General features: G+C 39.5%; 1 protein-coding gene across 1 annotated transcript in view; it reads left to right on the forward strand.

Annotated features, from left to right (window-relative positions):
• Nucleotides 1–755: 755 nt before the first annotated feature.
• Nucleotides 756–24,830, forward strand: part of LOC101849933 (staphylococcal nuclease domain-containing protein 1) — a gene marked incomplete in the record, with an annotated part of 27,521 nt that continues 3,446 nt past the window's right edge. The window contains 19 exon segments of the mRNA XM_005100014.3: nt 756–859; nt 2,092–2,241; nt 4,937–5,060; nt 6,324–6,405; nt 7,129–7,289; nt 7,992–8,083; nt 9,044–9,202; nt 9,850–9,956; nt 10,611–10,701; nt 11,681–11,769; nt 12,498–12,627; nt 15,477–15,559; nt 16,416–16,599; nt 17,048–17,189; nt 19,224–19,336; nt 20,480–20,668; nt 21,521–21,656; nt 22,594–22,787; nt 23,826–23,933. Of these exon segments, the coding sequence (XP_005100071.2) occupies nt 809–859; nt 2,092–2,241; nt 4,937–5,060; nt 6,324–6,405; nt 7,129–7,289; nt 7,992–8,083; nt 9,044–9,202; nt 9,850–9,956; nt 10,611–10,701; nt 11,681–11,769; nt 12,498–12,627; nt 15,477–15,559; nt 16,416–16,599; nt 17,048–17,189; nt 19,224–19,336; nt 20,480–20,668; nt 21,521–21,656; nt 22,594–22,787; nt 23,826–23,933 (2,385 nt within the window).

Genomic DNA, 24,830 nt, shown 5'->3' on the forward strand with positions numbered 1-24,830 from the left:
GGGGGTGGTGGTATGCGCTTACAATAACATTATATACGCTCAGTATTTCTTTCATAGAAAATCTGCCCAAAAGGCATACACCCGTTATCTCAGCAGGCAGACAGCTGATCACACAATACGATTTAGTTGTTGTAATGAACATGTAAAACATCGTTTAAAGATACCACACAGTTTTGAATGTCGAGTGATAGCTGAAATTGAAAGGGAAAACGAAGATCTTTCAGTCTGTGCTAGTGCTTGGCTAGTTAAAATATAATGTGTTTAAGAATTTGAGGGGCATCAATCATTGAGCGTGAACGAAGAGTGGAGGTCTCCTGGTGCACATCGAGATGGTTTATAATATTGAGAGACATGATCGCCTTCCAAGGACTTAGTTTTGTTAGTTAGGAGAGAGGATTTTGATGCGCTTTATTTTCCTAGGGAGGCAGTAATGAAGAACACCGCCCGCCACATCATCAAAACGTTGCCATTGCATTATAAGATTAAGAAGAGTCCAACGATTGTTGTCAAATCCAACATTTCCCACGCAAACCCCAATACTTCACGATCATAATATGAACTATGAACCGATTCTCGTCTTCTGACGAGACCTAGCCTATCTCTTCACGGTGAACGGGTAATCTGTCCTAGTTTTTTCTTTCTTTCTTTAACTTTTACGCAGTTTGCTTGCGTGGCGCATGTTGAATATAGGTCAGTTCCGTGACCTGCCACATGGGAAAGGGAGCTAACTTACTAAATAAGATAGACGAGAAAAGTCACGTGACACCGACCACACTTCCTTTTATTCGCCATCATCTACAAGAAAAAGATGAGCGCACAAACCTCCCAAGTTGTTATTCAAAGGGCTGTTGTAAAACAGGTAACAAAATCGGGTTGAATGTAGTAGTATCAGTTGAAGACTCCATACTGAATATGATTTGTTGTAAATGAACGTGTCAGATATGTGATCAGGTTGGTTTTTCATGTTCCATATTTTGCCAAGCCAATCCCCCTTCTCTGTGAAACCCACCATTGACAATCTCAGTCACAGTCACAGCCTTGCTGAGTATGTCAAAATAACAGATCCGATTCTCTCTTTGGAAATTCCTCAGCGCAGAGTTAACCACATCTGCAATAAGTTATCTAAGGAGGGACTGTGCTTTTGCACTGTAAGGGCTGAAAGAAAATCTAGAAATGATCTGAGACAGGCATTGCAGTCATGTCGTAGTCACAGTCAACAAGACACACATGACACATCGTGAAGCAGATGTTTAACTTCCCGATAAACAAGTAGCCTAATTCTAGAAGATACAGATCTAGAATAGATCTATAAGTAAACAATTTTGGAAGGACTTCCGTGACGAGCGACCACCCCATCAAACACAATAAAGAAGAGGCCTAACCCTAACCCTAAGTTACTACCCCTAGCCTCCTAGCCCTAGAATCTAGATTTAGATCTACCCCTGCCCCTAGCCCTCAATTCTGCTCTGTCTCATAGTGGTTGCTTGTTACGGAAGTCCTCCCACAATTTTTCACAGGGGCTCAGGATTTTGGTAAGTGTAGACATTAGCATGTAGATTAGATCAATGCAATAGGTCAATAGGCCTATTTGATTGAGGTGAAGTATAGTTGGCCGAATTATAGATCTAGATCTAGAATCTAGTTCTAGATTCTAGTTTTCAGTCGATCCTTTTGAATGGTTGCGAGAACTGAACTTCTTTTTGAATTTTATTGAATAAACAAAGGGAGGTGAGAAATTGCAAGAATCTAATGTAGGGAAAGCAGAGCAGAGGAAGACAGAACAACAGCTTTGTGACTGACAAGCAGTTCAATCAATGAGAAAAACTGAGCTCATCAGGACTGACAACAGTAGGAATATGTATAAGAATCTAGGGGTAACATGATCATCAAATGTATGCCACCAGACCTTACACCTGAAATTTTATAGAAAGTTGGCAGAGTTTAAATATAGAATTCAGCTATAAACTGTTAACTTAAAAATGATTTTAAACATGATTCTCATTAAAGGGATTACGTTGCTTGTTCCATAGTTTACCTGAAGAAATCGATATTTGTTAATAATGTAAATTATGGCTTTGTAATTCTTTTCAGGTTCTCTCCGGAGATACTGTTGTTTTACGAGGACAGCCAAAAGGCGGGCCTCCACCTGAGCGAACAGTATGTCTCTCAAACATCACTGCTCCCAAAATGGCAAGACGAGCAAATCCAAATGTGGAAAACTCGACAGAGACAAAGGATGAGGTGAAGTTATCTCACAACAGTTGATAATATAGGTTTCATATGAAAAGGAAAGTCGGGGGGAGGGGGGGGGGAGTAGTTTATTGAATTTTAGCCATGCGCTATAATATTGAACATTTGTTTTGAAACTGAAGTGGGAACCCGGGGTGAGAATAACCCATGTCTCGCTATTCTCACCCCCTCGTTCTACCAGGGCTGAGGTTACCGGAATTACCTGGGGGGGGGGGGGTTCAGGGCTGATGCTCCACAGGATCGTGTCACAGTTAAAGATGTCAGTTTGGAGCCATATCCCAGAAATTTGGCTCTTTTGGATCACGTCTGGCCCGTAGAATTTCATTTGGCTCTTTTTTGGCTCCTAATTCCAAATGTACAGGAAGAAGGGGAAAAAAGAGGCAAGAAAAAAAGAAAGAATAGAAAAGAAAAACAAATGAAAGTGAAGAAAAGAGCTTGGATTGCTTAATTTTATTATTAAACTAGATTCTAGTTAACAAGATTTAATGCCCTCCCCTATTTGGTCTGAATAAGTTACAATCCTTCTACCGTCGTGCAAGAGCATTAGTCTTGGGTCTCGTTACGTTCATACACGCTCTCTGTTCCTTGAACCATAATTTATTGTGTGCTGGCAGAGAGTGAGAGGCCTGCTATCTTTTGTGTAAACAACGAATGGTCTGCCGGCGCCGCGGTCCCACATCCCGCGCAGTAGCGTGGGTAGTGAGACATATTTTTTACTGGAGAGGCGAAAAATGTTTGTACATTTAAATTATTTTCCTATATCTATTTGTTGTTCATTAAAGATTTAATTGATAGCAAAGATTTGGTTAAGATGATCATATATTTGTTTCAAAAGTCTGCATCGTAATTTTCCACTTCCCATATCCCGACTTAAATTCTGTAAGAGTGCTCCTTCATCTCATGGGACGGAACACTTGAAGCAGGCCGGACTGTTACATAAAAAAATATAGATCTACATCACTGTCGATGTCCAGGAAGGAGGGAGAAGAGCGGGGCATGTGCTATTCTCACCAGGGGTGAGAATATAGATAGGACAGGAGGCCATTATTAAATACTTTAGGCATTGCAAACTAAAATTTTATTTCCAATTCAGCCACTGAATTGGGGGTGAGGCTTGAGAATAGCGGGTCATTGGCTATTCTCACCGTGAGAATATAGGTGGCATTTTTTAAACAGATGCCTTTTCAGTACAGTGGAGTCCACTTATAACGAGTCCTGAAATAATGAGAAGTCTATTATAAAGACACTATTCTAAAACCTCGTTTTTTTTCTCCCTTCCTTACCTTTGTAATAAAATACTGCTATAGCGCAATCAGACAAACACGTTTGTGGATGGTGGGGTGGGGGACAACACAACGGGCGAGTTAGCCTAGAGCCATTTCTTTCTGATCACCAACGCCGAGCTGTCAACATCGCTAGCGCTTGGTAAAGAAACCGGATTCGATTTTTGATCAAGTATGACCTTGAGGTCGTGTTGAAACAAAATCATCATCAGGGGAGATAACGAAAAGAAACAAAACACCAAACTCCTAGATTAGGCCTACTTTATTCTTTCTATTGAGTTTATTACTGGTTCCTGCTATAATGGACATTTCTCTCTAGTCCCCTCCCTCTTGTTATAACAGGATTCCACTGTACTGTAGTTAAATTAAAGGGATGGCCGACAAAGGGGGATAAGAATTGTCAATCAAACGTTTTGTATATATTTGAATTGGCCAGCTCTTTTTGGACTCGAGTCCGGTTAGATTTTTTATCCATTCGGAATCGGGTCTGAAAGAAATGTTTTTATTATTTATTCGGACTCTGCTTCTAAGTGAGTTGTGTGAATGTAAGGAGGTTACATAATATAACTGTCGTGGGGGGATTTTACATAAAATTAAAATTAGATTAACCCCCTAGGACTGTATTTGTGTCAAGAGTCAAAGGACTGCACTCTCATTGCCCAACCAATGGCAATGTCTAGGTACACGGTGACCGACAACTCGGGGTCTTTCCACCACCACTACATCATTACTTCCACCACCATTTGTCTTTCCGCATGTTTAATTTCATTTTGTCGTGTTATAGTTTTTCTGTAATAAAAAAAAAATCACATTGCACAAAACTGACAGCCGTGGCCTATTCTCGACACCTCTTCCCCCAGCAAGCCGAGAGTGCATGATCGCTATGCGCAATCTCATTGGTCGACATAATTAACTTTGCAAGGTCAACTCAACTTGGTTGTTCTGTTCTTACTAATGACGCAGGGAAGGCCAGTTTAGATAGATCTAGGTACTGGATATTAAAGCTCACGTCTCGATTGTTATCATTATCGAAAAATTGTTCGTAAATGCTGGGAATATATAGGAACAAAAGTCGGAAGGGGCGTCATGCTGAAGTTGATTCAAAGTCCGAATATAATTTTTGTTTAATCGGACTCGAGTCCGAATAGTCACTTCGATTTGAATTATAAGTCAGAAGCAGAACAAGACCTTGAGTGGATGCATTTGAGACAACTTTTAAAGTAATATATTTGGATTATAAAACATTTTTGTATAATGTTAGATTCTTAGCTGCAGTTGCTAGTCAAAGGCATATTGTATGAGTCTGTGGGCAGAGCTTGAAGCTAATGCATTGAAAATTGAAGAATATTGAATTATATAGAAGTATTTTTGTACTGTCAACTTTTAAATTTTAACTTTTTCAGCCCTTTGCATGGGAGGCTCGGGAATTTCTCCGCAAAAAGCTCGTGGGAAAAGAGGTTACTTTTACAGTAGAGTACAAGGTACCAGGTTCAGGAAGAGAGTATGGTGTTCTCTATGTTGGCAAAGGTGAGTGCTTCACTCTGTGTTCGTCCTTTTCACAAGGACGCATTGAAATAGAGAAGCTTGTTTTTCTTAGTTGATCATATTTTTCGTATATGAAATATATCTATATTGTCAAAGAGTAAACTTTATATTTGTTTTCTTAGTTTTAATACAGAAAAACATGCTATAACAATGTTTGAGCTCAGACACTGAATGTAGTTTGTGTCACAACGCAGTGGAATTGGGCCCTCGTCAATTTTTAGTCATGTGAAATTATTGCTATCATCTTAAAGATTGTTCATTTGTAATGCTTTCGATGAAAAAAATGTCCAGTTGTCTTGAATGCAACTGGAGCTATTTTCTATTGAATGAGGTAGGGTCGCTTGGTTTCAGAGGTGAAATTAGTGGGAAATGGCCACCAAAGTTTAGTTATTTATTAAGCTTGAGAGTCTGTGGAAATGGAAACTTTATATTTTTTGTGCCTTTAATGTTTTTCAGTGCTGTCCACACAGGACTGTGTTCCTTAATGGACTTGAAAGGTGTTGAGCCAAAATTTAAAAATTAATAAAAGTTCCCAAATCAGGGAAAAAATGCCAATTTCTTCAGTTTCATTATTTTGACGAGCGCCTGATTTCACATGCTGCCTCGCATATTAAGTCAAATTGTAAATATTTCAAATCTTTAGTTCTTAAAGCTACTGTAATGGTCTCTTTAGTATAACATTTTCATTGCTACAAGTGCATTCTTCATTGATCGCCACTACCATCACACTTCAGCATCGGAAGTCCTTTGTGGTCATGTCAGAAAATGTCTTTGCAAAGCAGTGACTCAAAACCTAAGGTGTAGTCAGTACAGTCAGGAGCTGTTAGACTCTGTGGAGTCGAATTTTGGTGTGCATACATTCTTCACAAATATAAGAAAGCTGTGTAAATCATCAACACCTTTGTGTAATTAGTTTATTCAAGCTGTGAATCAGGTTGTCTCAAAGAAGGGAAAGTACAAAACTAGTGCTTTTTTGTGGTTGTCTCTTTTGAAATATATTGATACGGGTTTGTGATTTTCTTGAAAAAAATACATGCTTGCTTTTCTGTTTTCTTTGAAAGTTTTTACCTTTGGTGATTTCCATATATATTCAACTTATAGTAGACAGATGTGTCACTAGGCCCGACTACATAAATTACTTATTGGACATTGGAATTTTAGATTGTGAAAATGAATTATATTTATTCAGTATGAGGAACGGATACCATTTCTTATTTCTGTTTTTGTAACCTCTTTTCATTCAAGATACATCTGGTGAGAATGTGACGGAAACTTTGATCACAGAAGGTCTCGTAGATGTAAGGCAAAGTGGGCTGAGAAAGGATGAGTAAGAATTTTGGACAAATTTCATCTCTGTGTTTTACTTTTTTAACTTGTGGTGTTTTTTTGTGTGTTTTTTTCTTTTTTTTTGTTGGGTTTAAAACAGTATAATATTTGTAACTTTGTTTTTGTTAGAGACTCTGTTCCAGGAAAGATGTACAATGAGTCATCTTAAAACCAAGGTATGCTGGACTGCTGGATTTTTTTCGGTTTAGCCGTGTTTATAGTTTAGAGGGATTGCTCAGATAGCGAAGATTAACAGGGGGGGACTCTATTTTCTTTTGGTTTACCACTGTTTTCAGATTAACTTTGTTTGGTTTTAATGAAATCCACTGTATGTGAATAATAATCTTCAGGTCTTCAGTTGTCGCCTCTGTATGCGAAGAGATCTGTCCAGGAGTAGGGGGCTCTGTGGTGAAGGATTTAAGGGCACCTAAGGATATTACGAAACAAAAGTAGCCATTACCATTACTGAAATGAGTAAAGATATGAGACAAACGGATATTAAACTCAAAGAAATGTTATGATACTGTAAAGCGTCGGTGTAAAGTACTCCTTTTGGACCCAAACTACCGAAGGTCTTAACTGAGGCGGGCATTAGCCAGAAGTAGTGAAAATACTAAATGGGACTTGGAGCTTCAGAAAGTGAACATTACAGCCGATAGTATGTTTTAAAACCATGTACATTATAACAAGATTTTACTGTATTTGATCTTTTATTCACTTCCAGCCCGGCACAGCAAAGGCTCATTCAACTGGAGGACACTGCCAAGGCAGCAGGAAAAGGAAAGCATGCAGCCGAGGGCGTGAGTGAACACGTACGCAACATCAAGTGGGTCATCGACAACCCCAGGCACTTTGTTGATTCACATCACAGCAAGCCTATTGATGGTAGGTCTGTTTGTTGGCTGTAAAAATAAAGGACCTACTTTAACGGTTACCTATATAAGACAATCACCTGTCCAAATAGCCACTTCTCATGTCCCTTTTGTCTTTTTTACATTATAATGAGACTTGATTAAGACATGCTCCTGTCTAAGATATCCACTTTTCTTCTCAACAATGGGTGGCTGTCTTAGACAAATTCAACTGTGTCTGGTATTGAAGCAAAAAAGTATTGAATATTTTGTTGATTTGGAACATGTCAAAATGGAAATGCTGGCTGATTGAGTTTTTCTTCTTTCAGTTTGCTTTTGGAGAATGTTATGCAAATGGTAGTGGTTTAAAAAAAAAATTATATTTAGGAAACTAGAGTGGTTGTTTTCTGTTTGTGTAGTTTCCAGTTAGCAGAGAAATTACTGTAAGAAGTCCACAAAGTATCATGCCTTATTACACCTTCTGTTCATTAATTTGATTTTCTTAAGGGATTTCTGTGGAGGTTGTTTTTAGAGTGAAATATTTCATTGGTTGTTTCGATGAGACAGATTTTAATGATAGTGAGCAAAACGTAGAACTTTGTCTCTGAGTCTCCAGCATTTCCACATAATTTGTTTGTACGATAATTTTGATTGTTAATGTAAATTTTTTTAAAGGTTCAAAATGTTGCCCTGTGGCTATGAAGAATTGATGTAAGCATTGTTTCTTTCTTTTCAGCCGTTATTGAACACGTGAGAGATGGCTGCACAGTGAGAGCTTTCCTCCTGCCCTCATTTGATTACGTCACTGTTATGTTGTCTGGGATCAAGGTATGTCTTCATGCACTAATATCTCTTTCAGCAATTTGTTCCTTCTTTCCTATCAAATATGTCGGTTGGTCAAAGTCATCGTGGTTTTTGGGTGGTTGGCGGGTGCTCTGGTGTGGTTTGCTTCTTCTTTCCTATCAAACATCTATCGTCTTTCTCTCCCCTTTTTCTTTTTTATGTTTGTTACTCGCTTGTAACACATCTAATCTTCTGGCGCTCATATGACCTTATGCAGTTGCGAGTGCCGTAAAACCTTTACTAATACTAAAATATGTATCGTCTTATTCTCTCCTTCTCTTCTTTGTATTTCATACTCACTGATAACGCGTCTGATTTTTGGCACTTATATGACCTCATTGTACTGCAAGAGCAGAAAACTTGCTGACACTTTTTTTTAAAAAGAGAGAAAGAAAGTGCCAGTTAATAGTGGGATCTTTTTGAAGGGTGTGTGCATGTGTGAAAAGAAAAATTGGATTAAACTTTTTTCATCTCTCTGCAATATTTCTGAAATTTTGTATTGCCACTTTCATAGATATTTTATATCTTTCTTATTAGTGTAGTCAAGTCGCTACAAGACATTTTTTTTGCATGTGCAAAAAAACAAAAAACAGCCTAAGAAAAAAAAACTGATTCATAAAATGTTTGGAGCCTCCTAAAATTGTTTCCACTCTATTTGAATATGCTTACAAAGATAATTTCATATCCTTGAGGGAACTTTGAGATTTTCAAAATTTAATGAACAGCATGGAAATGCAATTCAATCATATATTGGTGTGTAAGCAAAACTGTCGGGTGTATGCCCAAGTTTTATTGTAGGTGGTTGGAGGGTGCTACTGGCAAACTTCATTTTTCTGTCTGGTTGTCTTGCTTTTCTTAGCACTAAATGGAGTTTATTTTGTTGTCGCACTTCTCTTTAACTCTAAGTTGTGTGGACTTGACATAATGGTTTTTTGAATGTTTCAGTGTCCAATGAACAAGACTGATGCTGAAGGAAAGCAGACTCCAGAGCCCTTTATGGAGGAAGCCAAGTTTTTCACAGAATCTCGCCTGTTGCAGAAAGATATCAAGATCATTCTGGAGGGCGTGTCAAATCAAAACTTTTTAGGCACAGTTCTGCATCCTGTAAGTGAACAGGCTTCATTTTGTAGTGAACTAATGGTGGTGGGCTTTTGATCAAATAGTATACAGCAGTAGGCAGGTTGAATTTGGTTTTGAAAAAGATATTCTGCTGACACATGCTCAGAACCACTGATATATGCCTTTTAAAATGAACAGCCACCTCTACAAAATTTGGAAGTCCATTTATCAATGGTGGCCAGTACAGGCTTATCTGTAAAATTGATTTTGGGGCACATGTTTCTGTTACAGTGTACAATATATCATGGCTTATAGGATGTTTGTGTGGATAAGACGCTGGTAGACCCGGGAGCCAAAATTTTGGTAAAAATCAAATTTTCATTGGATAAGATGCCCAAACTTTTTTATTGCAAGCACCATCACCTGCGTTAGTGGATTTTTCATTAATAACCACACCTTTAAACAAAACAGAGTCAGGTTGGTTTTTTTTGCAAACCAGTTTTTGTCAGCAGTTATATTACTTGGATCTACGATGCAACAAGGAGCAGCGATTTCTAATTTGGCATCTCATAGATAAGACTCAAGATTATTTTGAGCCCTGATTTTTAGTTAAGAAGTTGTGTCCTATACATAATGATATGCAGTAGATGTTGGCTGAGCAAAGTGAATGTAATCTTTTTTCCCTTCAACAGAACGGGAACATCACGGAGTTCTTACTGAAAGAAGGCTTTGCCCGATGTGTGGATTGGTCCATGGGTGTGGTTACACAGGGCACAGACAAATTGAGAGCCGCGGAAAAGTGAGTGTTTTTGTGGGCTGAAAATTGTTCATGAAAACTGGGGTTGGCTCTTTTGGTTTCTAAAATTCTTGCGGGCAGTTGGAGGGCCCACTTGGTGGTCTTACTTCTTTTCTTTTCCTCAGTTATTTCTGTTTGCCTTACTCTTTTCCTGCACTTAATGACCCTTATTGTGTCGATGTACTTCTCTTTATATTAACAAATTCAAGTTCTCCGATGTTTTGTTAAGTAAATTTTACTCTCAGATCGAGCATAAGTAGACAATGAAAGGGATGAGAAGAGAGCAACTGTTCCAGTGAAACAGTGAAAAATCACTAAAGCATTATGATCACATTTGCTGTGTACAAATGTTCACAGATAATTAGAAGGGCACTTGGGAAAAGCGAGGGATGTCACTTTTGGCATTTCAGAAGGAAAAAGTGAAATGCTTGACATCCAATTTTTTTTTTTTTTTCATAGTATAGCTTATTTTCCAAGCCTGATATTAGGGAACTCACAAGGCTTTAGCACTGGATGCTTGGATGGGACAGAAGAGGTGCGTAAACTCTTTCCAACCCATGGCATTACTCAGATTAGTCAAAAACTAACATATCTTGCTTTTCCCCCTTATGCTTAACATATTTATCTATGAGTCAATTTTGCCAATTTTTCGTACAGACTTGCAAAAGAAAAAAGACTGCGAATTTGGAAAGACTACAAGCCGTCGGAATCTTCTGTGAACATCAAGGACAAGTCTTTCTCTGGCAAAGTAAGTGTTGGCCAGTGCTCCCTCTTTCCTATCAAACATTTATCATCTTCATCTCCCCTCCTCCTTTTTTTGTGTTTGTTACTCTCTTGTAACATCTCTAATCTTTGGCACTTATTTGACCTTATTGTGTTGCAAATGCTGTAAAACTCTCACTAAAACTTCAAAGTAAGTGTTGCTTCTAGACCGTTTATCCTTTATGTTGGGTGAACTCTGTCGTCAAAGATGTCTGTATGTGTTTGGTGGGTGTTCTGTCTGGTGTGGTAACCCTTTCTTTCCCACCAAGCATCTATTTTCCCTTTCTCTCTTCCTTTTTTTGTTTTTGTTTCATTTGTTACTTTCTTTTAACACCTTTAATCTTTGGCACTTACATTACCTAATTGTGTTACAAGTGCCGTAAAACTCTTAATTAAAATGAAAACAAACAGAGTTGAGCATTTTTCTCTCCCTGATCGGTCTCTAGGCAGAATATGGCCATTGTTGTTGTTGTGCTAATTTTAAAAAAATTAATTATAGCTTAACATTCTTATCGGTTTCAATTTAAAATGTTTTTTGTTAGACAATTCATGTGTATTGAAAAAAAGAACAACAGTATTGACTTTCAAAATCTTTCACCCAACTATACAGTAAGTTTTCTTATATAATGTATAGGTCCGTGCTTGCCAACTAGATTGAAAAGGCGATTGATATTGCCCGCCACTGGGTGATTTGGTTAATTTAGTGGGCGCTGGGGATCACGCAGATAGTGACAGGTGTTTATGTTCAGCTTGGATGAACATGTTGGTGAGCGATACAAAAATGTTTGTCTTTTAAAGAAAACAAAAATGGGCGTTGGCTGTGAAAAGGTTGACAAGGGGTGGTATAGATCTTATTAAGTTGGTTTTTGATCAAAGTAATTTCCGTTTACTGTTGTGGAGCAGCTGTACCATTCCTTTTTCTCTTTGGACAAGTGTTTTGAATCAGAATTTTTTTCTCATTGCAGGTGGTTGAAGTAGTGAATGGTGATGCGCTGGTTTTGAAACTCGAATCTTCGTTCAAGAAAATTTTCCTGGCAAGCATCAGACCACCCAGGTGAGTGCAAAGAGATGTCAGAGGTTCCAAGTGAAGGTTTCCTCTGTCATACTATATTTTTTTTGTAAATGATGTGGTGAGAGGGTAGAAAATGTGAGGATTACTTTCTTTCATGTGCTCATAAGGGTTACGGTTGTGCTTTCGAAATACTCTATTAAATATGTTACTAGTATATATGGTATTAATGGACAGAATGGAACAATCCAAGCAATAAATTGAAAGAGACAAAATCAAATATGGAAAATTGTGACTGATGCCTCTTTTCCCCTGTACTCTTCAAATGGAAACTTTTTGATCGTGGGGCCCGTTTTACTTACTGACTTATTTTTTTCTGTCTTTACCCTTCTGACAGCTCAAAGACTTCTTTTTTTTTTACAACCAGTGCCATTTTTCTGACTGAAAAACTTTTTCTTTTGTCTGTGTCCCTTTACTTAAAGCACTAAGTTGAACAATTTGTTCTCTATTGTTGATCCCAGCGGAATTCTCTAAATTGTAAAGACCAATGATCTTTACTCCAAAATGTAGGTAGTCCTAATTTTAGAATTAGTGACTCTTTTAGCTATTGAATTTTTACTTTCAACCATGAATTAAAACCAAGCCGTGCTCTGAACTAATGTGATTACAACCAACTTGAGTCTCGAGCACTCACATGATCTTATGCAGTTGCGAGCAGCATAAAACTCTTACCAAACTGAGAAAAACTTTTTTCTTTGGCCTGTTTCTCTCAGACCTGTTGACACATCAGACGCAGCCCCAGCACCCAAGGATGGCTCCAGCAAAAGGTCACGACCTCTGTATGATATCCCCTACATGTTTGAAGCCAGAGAATTCTTGAGGAAGAAATTGATTGGCAAAAAGGTGAGTTGTCTTAATGTCTTAAGTTGACCAAGCTCTTGGGGAAGAAATTGATTGGCAAAAAGAAAAAAGAAAAGAGTTTTGGCCGTAGAGTTTGAATAAAGCAGTACTCAGGGAAGTAAGGAAGTCAGTTTTTTGGGGGGTTGTAAATTGAATATTTAAAACTTGGAGCATTCAGTCTCCTTTTTGTGTATGATTATGATTGAATGTTAGACTTTTTCTTTATCACTTAATACTGTGAAAGTAGAACTTCTGCAAGGGTCATGTAGCACTGATAAAAATTAAAACCACAATTTTGAACAATGAAGTGGTGGTTTTTAATTTAAGTTATTGTTTTATGCCTTGCATTGTAAGAGAGTTGAGGCAAAATCAAATGTCAGATCCAAGATCTCATTTTGCCTCAACTAACATTGTTTTGGTTTTTGTATTTCAGCCGTAGAAATGTTATTTGTCCTGTTTGTCAAATGTGAAGCTTAAAGTTCTTCTGACCCCCTCGGGGCGGTGCCACTGACTGAAGTGTCTTTAGGCCATTCCCAAAGGGGGGACATATCTCGTTCAAGCATAGTAGAATTGTAAATGGGCTGATTCATGTCACGCTCATAACTGAGCCTGATCTACAACAGGGAACTGCTCCTTTTTCTTTCCTGATCCTTACTGTCATTTTCCTCTACTTCTTTTGTATGTTTGTCACTCCCTTGTGACCTGCTATTTTGGGGTGCCTTGTTAGTCGAAGCAGACCTTGTGCTGTTGAAACTAGAGAGGTGAGCAGTCTAAGTCTGATTCCCTGTAAAGATTTCTCTGTTGACGCCCACCCTTTGGCGCTCATATGACCTTATGCAGTTGCGAGCGCCGTAAAACCCTATACTACTACTACAAAAAAAAGTTCTCCTGAAAGTAGAAAAGCCAGACTGGCTGATATAAGGTCATAGTAGACCTGCATGTTTGCCGACAATCGTCTGAAATCCGACGATCGCGACCCGACCCGCGAGCCTGCCGATGCTATCGCTAGGCCCACCTGTATCAGTCAATGTGCGTAGTGGGAGGCCTGGCCGACTGCCAGCGCCACCCTTTTTCTCCCGTCGGCTTTGTCGGCACTTTCATTTTCGTGCTGACTGCCGGCGTCGGCGTTTCTGACATAATTGTCGGAACCTGAGTAGAAATACGAATACGAAAAAGGACGAAGACCTAAATTAATATTTTTATTATCTACTTTCAGTTTCGTGCTCGAGCGGCCATTTTGAATTTCGTTTGTTGACTAATTCAATTGTTCAGATCGTGAGGATTCATTCAAGTCCGACTCACTTGTTCTAATAGAATCTAGATCTAGATTTATAGATCATTATAGACCTCAATGGAGGATTCATAGGTTGTGCTGTAATGTTAATGTTGGTAAACAGCATTTCATCTGGTGCGTGAATTATTTATTTATTTAGATTCTAGACTCGGCTGAGTCCGTCTGTTCGGAATCGGGTGCGGATTTGTAGTTCAAGGCCTATTCCTATTCACTTGTTCTACAAGATCTAAATCTAGATTTATTTAGATTTCTATATCTATATGGAGGATTCATATTCCAATTCTAATTGTGTGTTGTATCAAACGCAATTATAGCAATGTAGATGTAGATCTAGGCCATGCTCCTTGTTTGTTTTGGAGTGTGGTTTTTAATTTTAATTTTTTAAAATATTTTGGACTTGTGCTGGCCTTTTTACATGAGGCCCGTTGCAGGTTCTTTTTTGGGGTAGGGTTAGGGTTAGGTCTCTTCTTTATTGTGTTTGTTGGAGTGATCGCTCATTACTCGGAAGTCCTTCCTTATGCACCCACAAAATTGACAATTTAAAAGCTCTTTGGGTGGGGGGTGCGCAAAATTTTCAGACAATCTCGTCGAGGCTCACATGCAGGTCTATCATAGGGAATTAAACTTACTACATGTAGTTACCTAGCGTTGGATTGCAATCCACAGGGTTAGAGATCATGGTGAGGAACCTGGAGAAGAGTCACAGAGAATGATGTACAGGAAAGGGGAAAGACATGGAATAATGTCAAGAAACACTAACCCATGATAGGGAAATGTAGAAAATGTTTGTTGGTGACCAATACCCTGACAGCAAGCAACATCTCACTGCGCACCAAAATTCAACTCTCTAACTCCAACGTCAAGTCTGTGCTCCTCTACGGCTGTGAAACTTGGAAGACAACGAAGACAGTACTGAATAAAGTCCAGACTTTTATCAACAGATGTATGAGGAGTATCCTAACAATTAAGTGGCAGGATAGAAAATCATCACAAGACGGTCACTGCAGTGGAACCCACAAGGAGCACGAGGCAGGGGTAGGCCACAGGAAACATGGAGGAGATGCGTGGAAAGGGACATGAGAGAAATGAAGCTCACTTGGAACGAGCTTGGAAGGATGGCTCAGGACAGAGATAAATGGAAGGAGCTTGTATGTGGCCTATACCCTGCCAGGGGTGAAAGGCATTGATGATGATGATGATGAATACCCTGACACCCACCACCCCCCCCCCCCCCCCCCCCCCCCCCAATATTTTAAATGTATGTGTTCTTACGCCCCATCAACACAATTTAGATCATTTAGGAGGCGGGCTTCCAACCCTGCCTGTAAGGGCTAACTGGGGCTGAGAAGAATACGTCATCTCTGCCAAAAGATTGAGACACTCGATAAAAATTTCTCCCCACTCAGGAATCAAACTCCGGTCACCTGAGTGCAATAGGGAAGTGCCTAACTGCTCCGCCTCAAGGCGACGATACTCTGACCCAGGATGAGAGAGGCAGTGATTATGACGATATGGTGAGCTGTTGTACTTAACTTCGTGTTCTTTTTTTCCTGGTCAGGTGAGCGTGGAAGTGGACTACATTCAGCCTCCCAACCAAGGGTTCCCTGAGAAGACTTGCTGCACAGTGACCACAGGAGGAGTGTGAGTGACCATGAACTGGGGAAAGAATTGGCAGGAGATGAAAGGATGACTTTGTTTGTCCGTTTCAAGATATAGAAGTGGATCAGTAACAGCAGAAGCTGGTTCTACAATAGCACATTCAAAGGAGCACTGTAATATCATGATAGTGGGTGGTTGGCAGGTCCTCTGGTGTAGTTTGCTCCCTCTTCCCTATCAAACATGTAATTAAACATGTGTTGTCCTTATTTCCCCTCCTTCTTTTTTATTCTGTTTATTACTTTCTTGTGACATTTCTAATCTTCAACACTTACATTGGCACGTACATGACAAAAATTGAGTCGATAGTGCCGTAAAACACCTACTCAAACTCAAAACGCACTTGCATGACCTTGTGTTACAAGTGCCACAGAACTCTTACTAAAACTGAAACCTGTGACAAAACCGTGGCCCAAAAATAGCTCTATCACTGTTTAGGTTGTTTTTTTTTCAGTAAGACATCATCCCTGCATTATGCGTGTCACGGTGGGTGGTTAGCGGGTGCTCTGGTGTGGTTTGCTTCTTCTTTCCTATGATGCATCTATCGTCCTTATCTCCCCTTCTTCTTTTTTATGTTTGCTACTCTCTTGTAACACCTCTAATCTTCTGGCGCTCATATGACCGTATGCAGTTGCGAGCGCCATGGAAAGGCAAAAATAGAGAAAAACTTACCGGCATCAGTAAAGACTGTCTATGCATTTGGTGTTACTGAAGTCTTTCTATTTAAAAAAGAAAATGATGTGACTGTTCAACTCTTTTTCGTATTGGTGTGGGGGAAAAAATGAAGCGATAGATGATGTGCTTACAACAATTTTGTCATTATTTTTTTTCCCCTGGGCAGTAATGTGGCAGAAGCTCTGGTGAGCAAGGGACTGGCCACAGTGATCAGATACAAGCAGGACGACGACCAGCGCTCTTCCCACTACGACGAGCTTCTGGCGGCCGAGTCGAGGGCCATCAAGAAAGGCGTCGGCCTCCACAGCAAGAAGGAACCCCCTATTCACAGGGTGGCTGATGTCTCAGGGGTAAGTAATATTTATTCTTGTCTTGTTGGTACCCTAGAATTATAAAGCTCTATCTTCCCTGTACCTAGTTTTGAGAAATTTGACGTTATAAATGTTGAGTTTCACAGCTTGGTTAAGCTTTTTCGAATGCATGGGGTTTCAAATTTTGTCTTATAATTAAATAAGTTCTGGAAATTATGCTCTATCTGGGTGGCATTTTATTTTTATATTGTGGAGAGGTAATGTTAAGTCAGTGAATCTTAAATTTTAACCTGTTGACTTTCCATATTTTAAAAAATATCTTGAGACGCACATTTGCACTTCATTCTGGAAATTGGAGGACTAACTTATAAATCGTAATCCTCACCCTTTTTTTTCTTCTCTCACATTTTCTTAAATAGTTTTGATTGGGGCATTAGACCCATACACTTCATACAGTTACTTTACTTTCACATTTTCTTATATTCAGGATGTTGCCAAGTCCAAGCAGTTTCTCCCATTCTTGCAAAGAGCAGGGAAGTCTGAAGCCATTGTGGAGTTTATTGCAAGTGGATCCCGACTCAGACTATATTTGCCCAGAGAAACTTGTCTGATTACTTTCCTCATTTCCGGTAAGTGTGACAAGCAAGAACATTTTTGTCACAACGTGGTGGAATCGGGCACTCGTCAATTTTTGGGCTTATGGAGTTTTTGGTTTCATCTAAAAGCTTGGTTCATTTGTCTTGCTTTCAATGGGAAAAAAAGATAATACCCATCTATCTTGAATAGAAGTCAAGATATTTACGATTGAATGAGGTGGGGGTCGCCTGGTTTCAGAGGTGAAATTAGCGATAAATTGGCCGACAAAGATTGGTGACTTCGCAATCCTGAGAGTCCTCGGACAATGTAAATAAAAAATTTTTGTGCATTTAATCGTTTTTCAGTAAAGTCCACACGGTAATTTCTTTTTACAAAGATATTAAAGGTGTTGAGCCAAAAAGAAAAATTGGATAAAAAATTACAGAAAAGGCAGAAAAATGTCCATTTCTTTGATTTTATTATTTTGATGAGTTCTTGATTTCACCACGATGCCTCACATTTGTTGGCAAACTGAAGTATAGGAAGCCCATAATCATAAAGCAACATTTTGACAAGAGAGAAAAGAGAAACTGCAATGCAAAATATCTTCCAATTTTTAGGTAAAGGTTTTAACAGCTGGCTAACAATTTGTTTTGAAATTGATGACTGTCGATGGTGCTGTAAAGCATCAACCAACTCAATTAAATCAATGAAATAGATGTTAAATAATGATGTACAGGAGGAAAAATAAGATACTATTAGCATTATATTGAGCTTAAATGACATTGTTTTCATTTTTCCACATTTCTGCAAGTTTCCAGGATTTTGAACACTTCTGTCAAAATCCTGCCTTCAGCATTTGTTGTTCTAAAATCAGTGGAGTCTGCTTAAACAGAACACATTCAGTCCAAAAACAGTGATAACCTGAAAGAAAAGAAAATCATGTCTTATTTTTTTCCTTCTATTTGAGCAACCTCTCTAAACTGTTAACTCACTCGCTGCCGGCGCCTCAGCTCAGAAAAAAACACTGCCTGCCAGCTTTTTTTTTTACCTTTTTCAAAATCCTGTTACTCTGTACCTATTTATGTTAGATTTATGAAAATTGGCCAGTTTCAGTAGGTGATGTTGAGTTTTACAGAACAGACAGAATTGTGACTTATTTTATTTTGTTCATGTTTTTTATAGCTTTTCAAAAAGCGACAAATTTTGGGGACTAAAACTTTTTTTTTTTAGCCAAACTAGCCAGTACAATATTTTTGCTGTTATTGTGGGAGTGATGAAGTTTCTGTCCTAAAATACGCATTAAAATATGTAACAAAACAAAGAAAACCAAATTGATAAGTTTATGATGACTTAGGCTACACATTTCAAGTGCCACCGCTTGAATCATTAATCGTCGTACTAGACTCAGTACTAGATCTAGTATTAGTACTAGATCTAGCTCCTATTGCTGTCGACAGGTGATCTACCTCTTTCTCTTATCTCAAACTACCATCACTACCATTATTTTGTGCTTCATCATCTGAATCTAAGTTCATTGAATCATCATGGATTCAGAATCTCTAAAATGACGAGCCGTTTTCAATTCATATTGGCATGAGCTTTTTGCTGGCTTCGGCCGCCCGATGTTCAAGACAAAACACAGAACTAGGGTAAAGGGAACTCCCGTTCCAAAAATAGGCAGAACATCAAGAGAAATCATTTTAGTAAAGTGAAACTGCCCTGAGTGGTCAAAGGGATGTTACTCAAGTAATTGTGCTATGCCGTTACCGCATATGCGTCGGCAATTAGTAGAAATAAAGAGGAAAATACTCGACCGACAGGGGTGCGGTAGCGGCCGTGAGCGGTCGTCGCCTTTTGACCAACACAGGTGCAGCAACGGCGGTGAGTGAGTTAAATATAAAACCCTTCTAAACCGAAGAAAATCCTGCAGTCCGGCTGATTTTATTTTAAGCGGACTACTCTGTTTGTCATGTATGAGTTGATTCTTCTTCTTCTTCAATGTTGTAAATAAAAAATTGTTTCCATTTTTAGAAAAATACAATTATCTGTTCTTGATTATTCCCTGTGGTTTCTTTTTTTCCCAGGCATCAACTGCCCAAGAGGTGCAAGAACTCTCCCCAGTGGCCAGAGCTTCCCTGCCGAGCCATGCGGAGAGGAGGCTCTGATGTTTACCAAGGAGATGTGTCTACAGCGTGAGGTACACACACTCTACACGTTCTCTATACACTCACCACTCACTCAATACACAACCTCTGCACCCTCACTGTACACTCTCTACACACTCTTTGTACAATCTCTACTCACTCTTTACACTCTCACTGCACACTCTGTACACACTCTACACACTCAATGTACACTCTCTACACAACCACTACACACTAATGTACACTCTCTACACACCCACTACACACTCAATGTACACTCTATACACACCCACTACACACTCCATGTACACTCTCTACACGCCCACTACACACTCAATGTACACTCCCTCACACCTACTACACACTCAATATAAACTCTCTACACACCCACTACACTCTCAATGTACACTCTCTACACACCCACTACACACTCTCTCTGCTCATTACAAACCCAACCACAACAAACTTCTTACACTCTCTCTACTCTCTCTGGCATGCACTGGGGAATTTTTGTTTTCTTTTCTCTTCTTTGTCTCTGATTTCAGGGTTTTGTTACTTGAGTGTAGTAGTGGTGTGGGTGGTTGGCAGGTGCTCTGGCATGGATTGCTCCTTCTTTCCTATCAAACATCTATTGTCCTTATCTCTCCTTCTTTTTTATGTTTGTTACTCACTTGTAACACCTCAAATCTTTGACACTTATATGACCTAGTTGTGTTGCAAGTGCCGTAAAACGCTTGCTAAAACAAAAGGAGTATTGTCGCCTGTTAAGATATAAATGCAGGTGATAGGTGTAGGCCAAGACATTTTTTCCCCCTTTTGTATGGATGAAACTGCTTACTAAGAAAACAATTCCTGTCTAAACATCTATTATCCTTATCTCTCCTCCTTCTTTTCATTGTATGTTACTCTCTAGTATCATTTCTAATCTTCAACACTTGTGTGGGCAGTTGGTGAGGGCTCCGGTGTGGTCTGCTCCTTTCTTATCAAACATCTATTGTCCTTATCTCCCTTCCTTTTTTTGTGTTTGTTACTCTCTGGAACACCTCTAATCTTCAGCATTTATGTGACCTTATTGTTACAAATGCCGTAAAACTAACTAAAACAAAGCTGACCTATTCGTGTGTTGCAGGTGCTGCAAAACTAGCGCTAAAACCTAAATATAAACCTTTCTTGGCTTTACCATTTGTTTGCTGTAGGTTGAAGTGGAAGTGGAAGCCATCGACAAAGGCGGCAACTTCATCGGCTGGCTGTTTGTGGAGGGGGTGAACCTGTCTGTGGCCCTGGTGGAGGCGGGACTGGCCGGCGTCCACTTCACGGCTGAGAAGAGTCCGTTCTACAAGAGCATGGTGGACAAAGAGGCCAAGGCTAAGGAGGCCAAGCTCAAGGTCAGTTTTCAGGAATCACTCTCTCCCCCCCCCCAAGAAAAACCAACAGAAAACTGAACTCACTCCCTTACTAACAATGCGTCCATAGACCAACCCAAAATATCACACGCCCTGATAGTCTCCAGCACTCCATGATGACAGATCCCAAACCCGACACACATGAGTATATCACCGTGTGTACATGGGGACAAAACACATCCAACGCTTTGTCTGAGCTGGTGCTGGGGCTGAAATGAAGGCATTTGTTATAGGTAGAAGTTGAACATTTTTTTCCTCAGGACAGAGGGCAAATGGGTGGTTAGTGGGTGCTCTGGTGTTGTTTGGTCCTTTTTTTCCTATCAAATATCTACCATCCTTATCTCTCCGTATTTACTTAGTATGCTTCTCTCTAGTAGTAAAAACACCTTTAATCTTCAGGTCTTATATGACGTGTTTATATTGCAAGTTCTTGAGCACTTATATCCCGTTTGTGTTCCAAGTAACTTATATGACCTTGTTCAGCACTTATATGACCTTTTTTGTTGCAAGTGCTGTAAAACTCTTACTTAACCCTATCCATACGCCCTGGGATCATTTCGTACCCCCGGGGTTGTATTCTTCACATAATTTTAGAATTCTTCTAGTACGGAGATCTCTTTGAAACTTTCAGTATTTCTCAAAAAATCATTTTGACAGACTGCTATGCAAAGCGTAGAGATCGGATTAACGAGTAAATTTCCTCTTTGGACAGTGGTGGCACAGTTTCCCACGTCGTATGGATACGATAGTAAAAGCGGCGCACGGATAGAGTTAAACAAGACTAAACAAGCCCCGGGATGTGAGTTTATTTCAGATGTAATTCTGTCTCCCCAGATTTGGGCCAACTACGTTGAGGAGAAAGAGGTGAAGGTGGAGGAGGAGCCTGCGGAGAGGAAGGTCAACTACAACAAGGTCGTGGTCACAGAGGTCACAGATAATCTCACTTTCTACGTGCAGAAGGTGGAAAACGGTGAGGGTCTGAGATGCCTGTTTCTGCTTTCCTTTGTGGCTTCAGATTTTATGTGTCAACACATTCTTCCTTTTCTTAACCCTCTAAGTGTCAACGGTCAATTAGATCGGCTGTAAGTTTTGTTCTGTGGTGCGGAGGCTGATTCAAGTGGCTGTTGCTATTTAGGTTTGTTTATCCCGTTTTTTTAATATGGCAAAACTGTTTAACTCCTTCACTAATAAGTTCTATCTTCTGAAAATATATAGGTTTATAGCATTTACTTGCTCGGTTTGCCTGTTCTCAATCATTTTCCAACCTAGTACGGTGAAATCGTATAATTTCCCAAGACGCCACAGGCAATTTGTCAGTGACATGTGTAGGTTTAGTGACCTTCCTGCTCCACACACTCACTCTCGCACAACAGGGTTTGTAAAGTAAGCCTCCCACTCACACCCTGAAGGTTTCCAGCACTCCATGATGACAAACCCCAAACCCGACACACATGAGTATATCAACTCTGTGTACATGGGGACAAACCACATCCAACGCTTTGTCTGAGCTGATGCTGGGGTTCTCGCACTTTGTACAAACAATGAGTTTTGCGGTTGATTTGGGGGGGGGGGTTGCTTAGGTAATCATACACACAGTTAACTAAGTGGGCCTTCATGTAATCATACTTTTACAGTTAACTTTTTGGACCTCTTGGTGAATCATGTAATATTGCATACAGATAGCTAAGTAGGCCCTGTTGGTGAATCGAGAAATCGTACATGATACAGTACCATCTTGATCTGCCTTGTGGGTAGTCCTGTTTGTTGGTGTTTTTGTTTAGAAAAGTTGGCAGCTGTGATAATGATAGGGAAAAAAATTGAAAGAACAAACCCAATTGACATTTATTAACTCAAAAAACAATGTAATGATGTAATGACTTATTCATTTCTGGCTCCCGTCTGTCCAGGCTCCACGCTTGAGAAACTGATGGACGAGCTGCGCCAAGACATGGAGGCCAACCCGCCCCTGCCCGGAGCCTACACGGCGCGTAAAGGTGAAACGTGTGCCGCCAAGTTCTCCCAGGACAACCAGTGGTACCGTGCCAAGGTGGAAAAAGTGGAGGGAGGAGAGGCTCTCGTCTTCTTCATCGACTACGGAAACGTGAGTTTGGACAAGGCTTGTTTTTGTTGTAATGTTAGCAAGTTATTAAAATGTGCCACGGCCAGAAAGCTAAATTTTATCGGAGCAGGGAGGGGAATTATTCATTCTTTCAACATTTGTAACCACATTTTGTATTTTTTCATGCCTTTTTCAACATTCAAAATTTAAATTTGGACAAAGTATTTCATGAGCGCATATAACTGATACCACAGATTAAGAAACAATTTTTTTTTAAAAATTAATTTTGGGCAGGGAACATTTTAACAGCAGGCAGACGCTTTGTTTGATGTATGTTCCTCCTTTTTTTCCCCTTCTAAAAATTATATTTTGTTAAGACGATATTGGGTAATTTGCACATTGTTTCAATGTCATTTCCATGCCTATTTTCTCCTGAATTTTACCCGATTTTTCTTTTCTTAATGAATTTGTCGATTCTAAAACCATAAAAGATCAAGCTCCCAGAAATGTACGATTTCTCATGTTCTATTTTGTCTTGTTCTTGATATCTGTGGTAGTCCAGTCCAGACTGTCATGAAGACAGTGTGTGTGCTCTGCACAATGTTTCACTAATATCGAGATACAGAAGAATGTTGTGTGAGTGTGTCCGAATTTGGGAGGACGATATGTTGGGATTTTAGTGGGGGGTTTTTTCCTTTTTTTTAAATTTTGAAGTGTAAAAATGGATTAATTTTGCTTTGTGTTGAAGTGAGTGCATCATTTAATCGTGGAAGTAATGGAGCTAAAAAGCGCCAGCAAGATGGGAGGAAACACACAGTGATAGTCAATGTGTCATGTTGTGTTTGTCTCTCTGTTGTAACACTTCCGATCTTTGGTGCTTATATGACCTAATTGTGTTGCAGATGTTTTAAAACATTTTTACACTAAAACATGTGCCGTAAAAGTCTTATTCAAAGTAAAACTTAAGCAAATTTGTCCCTACAACTGATTATTTTAGTTCCCGCATACACATGATGTCTTGTTTCGTTTCTTCACCTATGTGTCTATATATATGTCTTGTTTTGTGTCTTCACGTTTCAGAGAGAGAGGACATCAGTGAGCCAACTGGCTGCTTTGTCTTCCAACTTCAAAACGCTGACCCCACAAGCCACAGAGTATTCCTTGGCGTGTGTCTCAGTCCCTTCAGATGTAAGTCAGATGATACAGATATTGAGATCAATTTCTGATCTTGTGCTCATTTAGTTGGTCGCTTTTAAGCACAAGGGGGCTATCCCCCAAAAATTTTGTTTTGAGAAAATCAAAGGTAAAGTTTTTGCCCCTTGTTCAGTTTCTTTAAAAGACAAGGAGAGTTTTCTCTATAACCAAGAAAATATACACACCAATGAAACCGAACTTCTCCTGTAGGTAGGGCAATGCCCATTTTTGGTGTAGGTCAAAATTTCTGAAAACCCCCCAAATCTGGGTTAGCCCGCTTGTCCTCAAAAGGGACCAGTTGTCCCCCTGGCTGTCGAGGGGAAGTAGGCCTCTACTTCCAGTTAAAAATTTTGTTTTAACTTAAAATAGAAGGGAAACTTGAATCTCACACTGTGGGGTTGAAATATTGAATAAGCTGTTGTGTGAAGAACTTCCACTTGCCCATATACTTGATCTAAATAGTGTGGAAAGGGGCGTAAAGAGACATATATTACAATATTTACCCACCCCTGAGCCTGAAGGTCTCCAGCACTCCATGATGACAGATCCCTAACCTGACACACATGAGTATGTCACCGTGTGTACATGGGGACAAACCACATCCAACGCTTTGTCTGAGCTGGTGCTGGGGCCAACTACCACATGTATATTTTGACACAGTGGGGTCGCCTTGTTGTAGAACATCTCCTGTTTAAATAAAGTCGAGTTCCTTAACCCTTTCGCACTTAGCAGGCTTGGCCAGCTGTGGCCCCCCATCCTTAAGACAAAGGCAACAACTCCACGAAAATTGAAGGGGTACCTTACTAAAAAAATTGTATAAAATCACAAACACAACCAAAAATTATGAAAATAGTTTTTTCTGAAAGGAAAATGAATGAGCTAAATTACTAG

Source organism: Aplysia californica, unplaced genomic scaffold (genome assembly GCF_000002075.1).
Source record: "Aplysia californica isolate F4 #8 unplaced genomic scaffold, AplCal3.0 scaffold00232, whole genome shotgun sequence".
Taxonomy (NCBI): domain Eukaryota; kingdom Metazoa; phylum Mollusca; class Gastropoda; order Aplysiida; family Aplysiidae; genus Aplysia; species Aplysia californica.